Source organism: Monodelphis domestica, chromosome 1 (genome assembly GCF_027887165.1).
Source record: "Monodelphis domestica isolate mMonDom1 chromosome 1, mMonDom1.pri, whole genome shotgun sequence".
Lineage (NCBI taxonomy): Eukaryota > Metazoa > Chordata > Mammalia > Didelphimorphia > Didelphidae > Monodelphis > Monodelphis domestica.
The window spans coordinates 589,677,877-589,690,098 of record NC_077227.1 but is presented as its reverse complement, the minus strand read 5'-3'; the positions used below and the strand labels follow the sequence as shown (position 1 = coordinate 589,690,098).

The 12,222-nt window shown below is 36.3% G+C and overlaps 1 protein-coding gene across 8 annotated transcripts in view; it reads right to left on the bottom strand.

The window, feature by feature from the left end:
• The window catches only part of PSD3 (pleckstrin and Sec7 domain containing 3), a 784,568-nt gene that overhangs the window by 29,310 nt on the left and 743,036 nt on the right, over positions 1-12,222 (bottom strand). For all 8 annotated transcript variants that reach the window (XM_007476432.3, XM_056813640.1, XM_056813642.1 and 5 more), the window contains one exon: positions 9,625-9,768. In XM_007476432.3, coding sequence (XP_007476494.2) covers positions 9,625-9,768 — 144 coding nt within the window. The remainder of the gene's footprint in view (positions 1-9,624; positions 9,769-12,222) is intronic.

The following is a 12,222-nucleotide window of genomic DNA, read 5'->3' as shown; positions in this document are numbered from 1 at the left end:
TACATGTATAGAGCATATCTATTCTACAAAAAGGGTTTTAAGTTTATACAGCACATCTGTACTAAGGGGCATTATTATATAATTAGTAACTATTACATATTATAATTAGTAACTATTTATCTTAGATCTCAGTTTCCTTTTTAGGGTGAACCAAGTGATTTCTGATGTTTCCTACTGTTTTTTCAATGCTATATGTCAAACATATATGTATGTGTATATATGTATATATACATGTTTTATATATATACAGAAAAAATATATATATAAATTTGGAGAGAATCAAGTTTATTTTTTCTACAACAGATACATCTGGGGTAGATAGCTATCTCAATTTCTTAAAGCAAAACTTATAATTAACCATTTTGGGGCAGATCAGGGAGATGTCTGTGCTGGATTTGTTAAACAGCCAGTTTGAAGGAAGGTATGCATGCTGCTTTGCTCAATGAAAGGTTCAATTTTTCCATTTTTTCCCTCCTGTCTCTGCTGATAGTCAATATTCACAGTCAGTCCCAGAATGTCAGAGAGAGAGAGAGAGAGAGAGAGAGAGAGAGAGAGAGAGGAGAGAGAGAGAGAGAGAGAGAGAGAGAGAGAGAGAGAGAGAGAGAGAGAGAGAGAGAGAGAGAGCTGTGAATCTATCTAAAGATGAACCTTTGAACTTCTCCCAGTGCTTCTCACAATACCTTGCACATCTCTGTAATTACACATTATACCATTGTGTAATACATTTGTAAAAAGAATAAGAGAATGACAATGACTGACTGGGTGAATGAATGAATGAACAAAGCTCAGGGGAAACTGATACTTTTGTGATTCTAAGTGTTGGCTCTGCCACTTATTCAAAGTGTGTGATTTCAACCAAGTTACAGCTTATGTATGTAAAATTCTTTTTAATCATAAAGTACTCTAGAGATAAGAACTATTATATCATTATTGCAATTTTAAGAATTTATATCACTAGCAGTTTTTTTAAACTTTCCTTCCATCTTAGAATCAATACTGAGTAATGGTTCCAAGGCAGAAGAGTGGTAAAGGCTAGGCAACGGGGCTTAAATGACTTGCCCAGGGTCAAACAGCTAGGAAGTTTCTGAGGCCAGATTTGGGCCCAGGACCTCCTGTTTCTAGGTTTAGTTCTGTATCCACTGAGCCATCTAGCTGCCCCTAGTACTAGTAATTTTAAGGCCGAATGACCACTGAGGTTATCATTAACAAGTCATTATTTTGTTAAAATGATAGTTCTCTTTATGAGGGTAAAAAAGATCACAAGCATTATTGAAAAAATAAAACATGTGAATCTCTACATTCATTCACTCACTTCTGATAGAACTGCAAACTTGTAGAATCTTTTCAGAGAGAAATCTGGCAATATGCAGTAAAATATACCAAAGAAAAAATCCTTCCCTTTGATTAATTCTACCTTGGGAACACATCTTGAAAAAAAAACAGGCAAAAAGGAGTTGTTGGTTCTAAGATTTTCATAGAAGCATTTTATATAATTATAACTCTCCTCATTCCATTTAAAAAACAAACAAGGAGTTAACTTTTAAATATCCATTTCTCCCCAGTAAAAGAGGAACAGATTAAAAAAATAGAAATATTTTGACATGGAATAAAATACTATGATGCAATTAAGAACTCCAACACCTAAATAAGATGACAAAAAAAAAAACCTGTGAAGAATCTTTAATAAAAGATGTAAAGTGAAAGAAAGTAGAGTCAGAACAACAGAATAGAAACTTATTATGACCAGATAAGAGAAAAAGTGCATGCAAATGGCTAGATAAAAAGCTTCTGTTGTGAACTCAGAGTGACTGAAAAGCTGTTATGAAACTTTATGTGCTGAAATTAATTTAAATGCAAATGATTACTAAGTAAGTTTGGTTATTTGCACTGATAATTTTAATACGGCACCTGGATGAAAAGGCTGTGTTTTTTAGAAGCAGCATTATTTTTTTCTTTTTAAAAATTTACTGTATTTTTAACATTAAAAAATTTTAAAATTCTGAACTCTCTCCCTTCCACCCCTTCCCCACCCAATGTGAAGGCAATAAATGCTATATCAAATACATACATGAAAACATGCAAAACATTTCCGTATTAAGCAATGATACAATTAAAAAATAAAACAAATGAAACATGAAAAAAATATACTTTCTTCTGCATTTCATTTGCCATCAGTTCTTTCTGTGGAGTTAGATAGCATTCTTTATCATAAGTTCTTCAGAATTGTCTTGGATCATTGTATTGATGATTGGCTATGTCATTTACAACTCATCATCATACGATATTGCTATTACTGTATATAATGTTCTCCTGAATATGCTCACTTCACTATGTATCAGTTCATATTAAGTTTTCCCAGGTTTTTCTAAAATCATCCTGCTTGTCATTTCTTATAATGCAATAATATCCCTTGACAATCATATAATACAAATTGTGCAGTCATTCCCCAACTGATGGTCATTCCCTCAATTTCCAATTCTTTGTTACCACACACACACACACACACAAGATGCAAATATTTTTGTACATCTGGGTCCTTTTCTTTTTCTTCGACCTGGGATGCAGACATAGTAGTGATATTTCTGGGTCAAAGCATATGCACAATTTTAAACTGCTTTCCAGAATGGATGGATGGATCATTTCACAACTCCACCAACAATGCATCAGTGTCCCAATATTTTCCACATCTTCTTCAACAGTTGTAATTTATCTTTTCTGTCATATTAGCTAATCTGATATGTGTGAGGTGGTACCTCAGAGTTGTTTTGATTTGCATTTCTCTAATGAAGAGTGATTTACAGCATTTTTTTCATGACTATACATAGTTTCAAATTCTTTTTTATGAAAACTGCCTGTCCATATCCTTTGAACATTTATTAATTGGAGAATGACTTATATTCTTATATATTAGTCTCATTTCTTTAGATATTTGTAAAATTGAGGCTTTTTATCAGAAAAACTTGCTGTAAAATTTCTTCCCACATTTCTTTCCCAAATTTCCCAAATTTCTTTCCAATCTTGGCTGCATGTTTTGTTTGAAAAAAATTAATGAAATCAAAATTATCCATTCAATATCTCATGATCCTCTTTCTCTCTCTTTTGGGCATAAGTTCTTCAATTATCCATAGATCTGACAGGTAAACTAATCTATGCTCCCTTAATTTATTTATGATATCACCTTGTATGTCTGATCAAGTACCCAGTTTGATCTTATCTTGGTTTGTGGAGTGAGATGTTGGTCTATGCCTAGTTTTTGCCAAATTGCTTTCTGGTTTTCCCAGCAATTTCTGTCAAATTGTGAGTTCTTGTCCCAAAAGCAAGTGTCTTTGGGTTTATCAAACAATAAATTTCTATGGTCATCTATTACTGTATATTGAGTACTGCTGGGAGCCATCAAAGACCACACTGTTTGACATTGTCCACATGGAAACTGGGGACTGAAAAGCAGCCCCCAGGAAGGATGGAAACACCCACTGAACCCCCCCCTCAAGATACTTTCCTTATTACCATCCCCTTATTATTGGAATTGCCGTGATTATTATTCTTACTTAGCCCCAGGAAAAATAGATGAGAGCAACATGCTTGCAGGGTTAATACAGCTGTCCCACTCTGTCCCCCTAGGATATTACCAGGAGAGTCCACTTACAAAATTAAACCTAAGGATTCTTATAACCCACTTAGATAGGATCCTCTTTTCTAGGAATAAAAACTTCTGGCAAATCTGTGCTCTGAATTCCCTAACCTATATCTGGGTCATGTTGACTGTACCCACTGATCCTGCCCTTAGCAATAGTGTTTCATTGACTATCTCCCGAGGCTTCCTATCTGTTGTTAGGTTCCATGGAAACATGTATGTTGAGAATGAAACTGTATGCCAAGTAGATGTGTGATCATGAGGGTATAAAATAAAGCCAGGCCTCAGTCAAAGTGGAGCAGTTTATCCTGTGAAAACTGTGCTATGGGACACAGCAAAAGCTGTGTCCTATTCATCATTCCACTGACATTGTCCCACCTCCAAGACCCCATCCTCTGTGGGAGGCTGGCTTACCCCATAGCAGAGAACCTAATCTATTCCACTGATCTATTTCTTAGTCAGGTTGTTTTGATAACCATGTGTAATATAATTTAAGAACTGGTACATCTAGCATGCCTTTCTTCACATTTATTTTTTTTCACTGATTCCTTTAATATTCTTGACCTTTTGTTCTAAATGAATTTTATTATTTTTTTTCTAGCTTTATAAAATCATTTTTTAGTCTTCTGATTCATTAAAATGAGTATTAACAACACCTTTTTATGAATTTACAACAGAAGAATTACCGAATTTTAGATGGGAAGTCTTAGAGCAAATACTGTCTATGATTCACCCATAACTCTAGCTTGGGCAATGCCCTCCTCTCTATACACCCTATTCTCTCCATGTGTAAAATAAACAAGTTGGCCTTTTAAGCTTTTGATCTTATTCTTTCTGTAGGCTATGGACTGGAGACAAAAAACATTCCATCCAGAGGTCATTATGCATTAAAAAAATTTCTCTTGACTTGCTGTCTGTTCTGCTATCCCTGAAGCCTCTGCTCTTTTTTCCAATGAGCTCTTTTCATTAGGGCTGCTGGCCCTTGAAACAGAAACAAGCATCCTCCTTTATAAGCAATGTGTTTCTCTTGATGTCTTTAACACACAACAACAGAATTCTACAATCTGACTGACTAGTAGGGAAATCATCCACTTTTGCATTTCTCTGTTTCAGGAGCAGCTGAGGAAAGGATGCTTGTCAAATACAGTGCTTCCTTTTCCTTAGTGGGGACCCCTGCTGCAAATTAAAACAGCTCATGGCTGAGTCGGGTAGATGGGTCTGAGCCTAGAAAATCAAGGGGCATCAGAGAAGACCTTGAGTGAAGATATCTATTACAGAAAGAGCTCACGTTTATACAGATATTGTGCATCCCATTTCCAAAGAGTTTCCTTTAGATTCATTTATCTCATCTCCCTGCTAGCCCTGTGAAGTAGTTACTGTAAGCATGCCTGACAGAGAAGGGCTTAGGCTGGTTTTACTTGCTCCCCCCCCCCCCAGATGGAAACTTGGTTCTCTGGGGAAAGGGGTAGAAAGGCGGGTTTAAGAACAATAAGGATATGGATGGCAGCTAGCATTTGCACAATGCATAAACTATGCCTAATACTTTATATACAATCTCATTTGATCTCATTTGGGCTTGACATAAGAAAAAATGTCCAAAAAAGAATGGGCGAGGGCCCTAAAGGGAAATAATCAGTTTACTTTCCCTCTGTTGACTTCCACAGATTTCATTGGGATGTCTCTTAATTTCATCAGATTTAACCCTGCTATTGAGCAAAAGGAGAAGCCTAGAGGATGTTTCAGTGGGACAGAGGAGAAAGCTGAGCCCCTGAGGGGCTAAATGCAGCCTGGTCCCAAAGAATGAAAATATAAGAAATGCTCTCAAGTGGTAGAACCAACACCTTTGGAAGCTATAATTGTGTAGAACAGAGTCACTGGTTACAGCCCAAGGGGAATCTTCAGGATGGATTCTGGTAAGGTGGTCATTTCTGGGGATCCATTGTTCACACTAATGTGAATTTAGCTGTGGTCAGCCTTAAGTCATATTGCTATTCTGCTGGAGAGTTTGGATTGGAACTTGGATCTCTGAATCTCAAGTTCAATGCTTTTTTCCATTTTTCCGTATTGATTTCCCTATGCAACATCATTAAAATTGGTAGTAAAATGGAGTTCACATTTAGTTTTCTGGAAACCTATTACCTGCAAAAAGTGGGGTATATATCTGCAAATTCTTTGCAAAACATGAGGTAAGAGCATATAGGAGAGCAGAAAGAGGAATCTATTTGGTATCAGAGGAGTCTGGTTGGAACTTCCATCTCTACTACCTCCTACCTTTGAAGCTTTGGATAGTTCATTTTGGGGGTCTTAATTTACTCAACAACTGGGGTATTAGATTCTTTGATGTCTTTGGTTCTAGGTTCCCTTTATCATCTCAAGATGGTTTAATTTATAATTATACTAGCACCACAGATCTACTATAGTACCTTGAAGAGTTTACAAAGGATATTCAAATATAATAGTTAAAAATGGTAAAGAATCAAGAGATGAAAAATTTAAGAAGGCTTTGGAAAAAGTGATAAAGAGTTAAGCCAAGTCCATTTCTGGAAGCTAAAATACTGCTTCCTCTTGGATTTTCAGTCTTGAGAATCAATGGTAACAACTGTTCTTTGGACTGTCTCACAGTCATTTATGGCAACCTGGGGAAAAGCTCTGACCCCTTTGAATCAAAAGCTGAAGGTGAGTGTCTGAGTGCTGGGAAGTGTGTAAAAGTTAATTAACATGTGTGAAATCAAATGGGGACTGTGACTGAAAGCCCTTTGGAAGTGTGAAGAACTATGGCAAACTAGATGAGGACTGAGTGTCTGAGGATTTTTAATTCTTTCACAAATCCCAGACTTTGCAAATAGAATGCATGGATAAATAGTCAAGGTCGCTGTGTCATGCATGACAAGCACTGTTTTCCTCAGCTATCTGGAGAGTCAGGAGCATGGCTGCCTCCAAGACCTTTAGTGCAGGGGTCCTCAAACTCTTTGCACAGGGGGCTAGTTCATTGTCCCTCAGACCGTTGAAGGGCCGGACTATAACAAAACTATGAAAAAATTCCTATGCACACTGCACATCATCACCCCACCACTATACCGGGCAGCAGTATACACAGTGCGGAATCCCCTCCTCCAGATCGCTGCTCACCATGCTGATGTCTTCCATTGTACAGCCACATAAACCTTTGTGCGGCACCTTGTTCTCATTCAGTTACTCTCAGAACAAGGCACCACGCAAAGGATTATGTCACAGGAAGTAGTATTGTATGTGAGTGACGCTGCACTTTGCGGGTGTCACCACACACAGAGCTCCTCTCACTGACCACCAATGAAAGAGGTGTCCCTTCCGGAAGTGCTGTGGGGGACGGATAAATGGCCTCAGGGGGCCACATGTGGCCCGGGGGCTGTAGTTTGGGGACTCCTGCTTTAGTGATTGATATACAATGATCTGCAGATAGATGGACTTGTTGAGAAAGTGATCCTCTGGCATTAGTCCTTCTCTCCCATATGACCAGAGAATGACTTTCCTAACTGGAAAGGAAAGCCTAAAGGATTTGAGATTATCTAGAGCAGCGGTTCTCAATTTCTCAATTTGTAGCAATGAGAATACATAATGCATATCAGGTATTTACATTCCGAATCATAACTGTAGCAAAATTACAGTTTTGAAGTAGCCACCAAAATAATTTTTTGGTTTGGGGTCACTGCAACATGAGGAACTGTATTGCGGGGTCACGGCATTAGAAAGGTTGAGAACCACTGCTCTAGAAAAAATACCAATGTGGTAATAGATTGACCCTGGTACTACCATGTACTACAACATATGTGTTTGTATATATGTATGTGCATTTGTACCACATACACATGTATCTATACATATTTACATTAGTTACTATATAATACATATAGGTATATATACATAAATATATAGTTTCATATAAATTTATGCAATATTTCATACACACATACATATGTATCCCAGGGATTTGTGTGCTTGGCCCTGTGCCATTTTTATAGTTATAAATGACTTGGATAAAGGTAGACATGATGTGATGACTCAATCTATGGTTGACAAAAAACTTTAAGTATATAAATATATGTGTATGTATATAAAATATAAAATCACAGTTCTTCATACCTGCAGAAGGGCTTTCAATCAGACTCCATTAAGTTCACACATAAACTTTATGTGTATACTATAATTTATTTACTACTACTATAGGGTACTAGAATCTTTTTACTTCTACTGTAGATTACAAAACCAAACATTTATCAATGTTGAGGAATATATACATAAAATAACTAAATTAGAACAGACAAAGGAGATTGGTTCTAGACTATGGAACCAAGGGTAGGTGGAACATAAGAGTATGAGGCCAAAAGCTATTCTCCAAGAGTTAAGTGGTCAAAGGAGAGAAATATGCAAACCATTCCAAAAAAGAATAATTGCAAACCATAAACAAACCTATGAAGGAATGGTCCAAGTAACTAATAATAAAAGAAATGCATGTCAAAACAATGCTGAAGCTCTATCTCATACCCAGAAAATTGGCAAATGTGGAAAATCAGAAAGGGTCAGTTGGAAGTGTGGGGGAAAAGTTATACTAATCCTCTTCTGGAGGAGCTATGAATTAGTATGATCAGTGTAACTGAAATTATGCTAATAAAGACTATATATATATGTAAATATTTAAGAAAAAAATTAAAAATAAAAAATATATACTATTAATATGTGGTTTTCTAAGCTAATGTGTGGCCTGCAGAGATCCTTACATATAGTGGCCCTCATTATTATTGGAATTTGACATCATCAGTTGAGAACATTAGCCTAAATCTAATATGATGATACTTAATAATAATAATAGTAATAATATTATATAATAATACACAAATGTAAAGCTTGACAAGTAGCAGTATACATAGAAGGTAAGAGAGTTGACTTTACAGTCAGCATCTGGATTTAAGTTCCAATTCTAACACACATTGGCTCTGTGACTCTGGGCTAATGACAACCTCCTTAAGAATACAGGTTAGAAAATACTTGCTAATTTGTTTTGGTAAAAGGAGTTTCCTCACCTAGAGTCCCCTCTGATGATTAAATTATGGGTTTGGAATAACTCCACCAAAAACAAATTAAACTCTTGGCACTTAGGTTCTAAAACTCAGCTTTACAAGTATCTAACAGTGGAATCCATGCTGTCTAAGCAATTTTTTTGTTTTTGTTTTTTTGAGCATGAAGGGGCTCTGGTCCAACTTTCACCTCTTCCAGATGAGGCTCAGGGAAGTTTGCCCAATGTCGCATGGATATAGTATCAACATCAAAGACAGGACGTGAAGCCAGGTCTTCTGATTCTAAAGTTAGTGCTCTTTCTAATATACCAAATGTTACTCTCTGTAGGTGACTCCAGAGACTTTCCAACAATGACATTTTGCAATTCTGAGCCCCAGAAATCTTGTTTTCACTTCTGACATCTCCCATGATTGATCTTCCCAGGGAATAGATATGAGAGCTCTCTAACCCTCTCACCCTCCCATCAATCAGGCACGTAAATGGTAGGGAGTCTTCAGACAGGGGATGCTTCCTGATAACTTGTCTGTGCCTTGAATCAAATAACACATTCTAGGAAGTCAAGAATTGAGCCACATGAAGCTGACCAATTACTTGCTAGGAAAGCTGGAGCCAAGAATTTCTTTCTCTTTCTTTCATATATATATATATTACATATACATATGTATATTACATATTATATATATTACACATTATATACATATTACACATGTATATTACATATTATATATAATATATATATAATAGATACAATTAGCATGTAGTTCCCTAAACCTCCGATCTTCATAGAGAAAGAGAGAGCAATGGAGAGGGAGCAAGAAGGAGAAAGAAAAAAAAAGGTGAGGGAGAAAGAGGTGGAAGACAGAAGAGAAGAGGAGGGGCAGAGAAAAAGAGACAGACAATCAGGAGGGCTTCAAGGAAGTGCAATGATCCCCCCATACCTCAAATTCCAGGTAGTGATCTTTCAGTTTATATTCATCAATCTCCTTAGCTTTGACTTTCTTGTCAGGTGGGTAAGAGCGATGTTCGGCCAACTCCGTGGAAATCTGCTTGAGTTTGGTCTCGTGCGACTTTAGCTGTTCATCCTGCAAGGGAAAAAAAAAAGATTCAGTCTTTCAGTGTTCAGAGGAAAAAAAAGAATCCAATGAAGGAAAATACAAGAAACAGATCAAAACTATACTTGATAGATTCTTTTGCTTAAATCTGCCACTGAAAACTGACTTCGGTTCACTTAGAGCCAATAAATTTTTACTTCTCCCCTTCTCCTCTGCCTCCTCCTCCATCTCTGCGCCATATTTGGCAGGCCTCCTTCCCCAAGTGGGCACCAAGCTACCTTTCTCTAAGCAGGCAGTTCTGCCTTCACTAGTCAGTGTGACCCACATTGTAATTATCTCATCAGTGCTCCCTGCTCTCTGGCCCTGAAAGCAGAGGGTCAGCTTTCTCAGGCACTTCACTTTATAAGTGATCAGTTAATTACCCTTTCTGAGAGCCAGAGGGGTCGGCTCCTAATCCTAAATCCACAAAAATCACACACCAATTTTAGTTATCATTTTGTCATTTGATTTCTTTATGTCAAACCTTCTGTGTTTCCATGTGGCTGTATTGCTTTCTGTGACTACTTTGAAATTAGTGGAGTAGACAACTGAAACAATCAAGGAGGCAGGAAAAAAATTTTAATCTCACAAAAGACCAGGAAAGGGGGCAGGAAAACATGTATTTAGTAAGAAATCACAATAGTTAGGGCTTCATAAATTAAAAAATAATAATTTTAAGAAGTAAACACAAGACCAATGAGGACTTGTTATATGTATACACTCTTTAAAATCCCTTGATAAAACACAAGATGTAATTTAACTCAGAGGTGGCTGGCATGTTCAGACAGTATTGGGTTTATAGTCAAGAAAACTAGAATTCAAATTCTGCCCATCATATTATTATCTATGGGCTACTGAGCAAATCACTTAATTTCAATTAGTCTCAAGAAATTCAATAGGACACATCTAATAAAACATAGATGGGGCTAGAAATGTGGAGAAAGTTTTTCATATTGGAAGTTCCTTAAGCTGACAAATCACAAATTCCTGGCATAATTTGCACATAATTTTACTTAAAATCATAGAATGCTAGACATGGAAGTAAGTTCATCTCATCCATCCACTCATTTTACAGATAAGGAAAACAAGGTAAAAAGAAGTAAAAAAGTCTTGCCAAAAAAAAGTAACATGTGTAGTAAGTGCTAAAGCCTATATATTTGAATCCCAGACTTTATAAATAAATCTCTTTAAATGTTAAGATAACTAGTCTTAGATGCTACTTTTACAAAGAATCATAGAATCTTAAAAATTGGGGAGCCTTAGCACACTGCCTGATACACAGTATGTGCTACATAAATGTTAGCTATTGTTACTATTATTGTTATTATAAAAGAACACCAGAGGTCATAGACTCAACCCTCTATGTAAACAGGAATCTCCTCTATCATATTCCTGTCCTGGGTCAATTGACCTGGGTCTCCAGTGATATGGAAATCACTAGTTCCAGAGAGATGCCATTCTACTCCTGGACAACTCCAATTCTTTTCCAGATTTTCTCTTTTATCAAACTGAAATCTCTCCTTTTGCAACTTCAACTTCAAAGTATTTGTTCTATCCTGTAAACAAATAATTTCCCCAACTCCTTGGAATACAACTTCCTTGAGAGTATGGAATTGTTTCCTTGTTTATACTCATATCCCTAGTACTTAGTACAGTGTCTGGCACATTACAGGCACTTAATATATTCTCTTCTTGAATGAATAATTAAATTAAAGAAGTAGAATTCTTCTTTTACCTATTCTATCTATCTATCTATCTATCTATCTATCTATCTATCTATCTATCTATCTATCTATCTATCACTGGAGGTTAGATATTCCTAGTTCCTTCGTGTTAGCTTTGCATGATGTGATTTTGAGGGTCTTTACCAATCCATCCTGGTTGTTCTCCTTTGGGCCCCATTTATGCAGCACTCACTTGGGAGAATTGATAGAGATTTCACATTTTCCTTTAATTTAATTTGTCAATTAGATAATATAATAATCAAATTCACTGAGTAAAGAGATAATTACCACATCCCTTTGAAATAATTATAGAATTAATAATATATTCAAAGAGTTTCTATAGTTAAGAGGTCCCTAAGAGAACATTTAGCCTAACCCTTCACTTCAGAGATACAAAGGAATATGCCTCATATTGTAGTTTTACTCATCATTGATAAATATAAAGATATACATATATATATATTTTATTTTTACCAATTTCATGTAATAACAAATTTCCACATAAATTTTCTGAAGTTATATATGATCCAAATTGTCTCCCTCCCTCTCTTCCCGCCTCACCTCCTGGAGCTGGCACACAATCTGATCTCGTTTTCATTTATAAATATAAAATAGTTTGTGTATGGAGTGATGGGGAAATGGAAGAGACTGTAACGGTTAAAGGCCACAAGGCAAATTGGTGGTAGAGCTGGGTAAAAAAAAAACTTTCACATATCCTGAT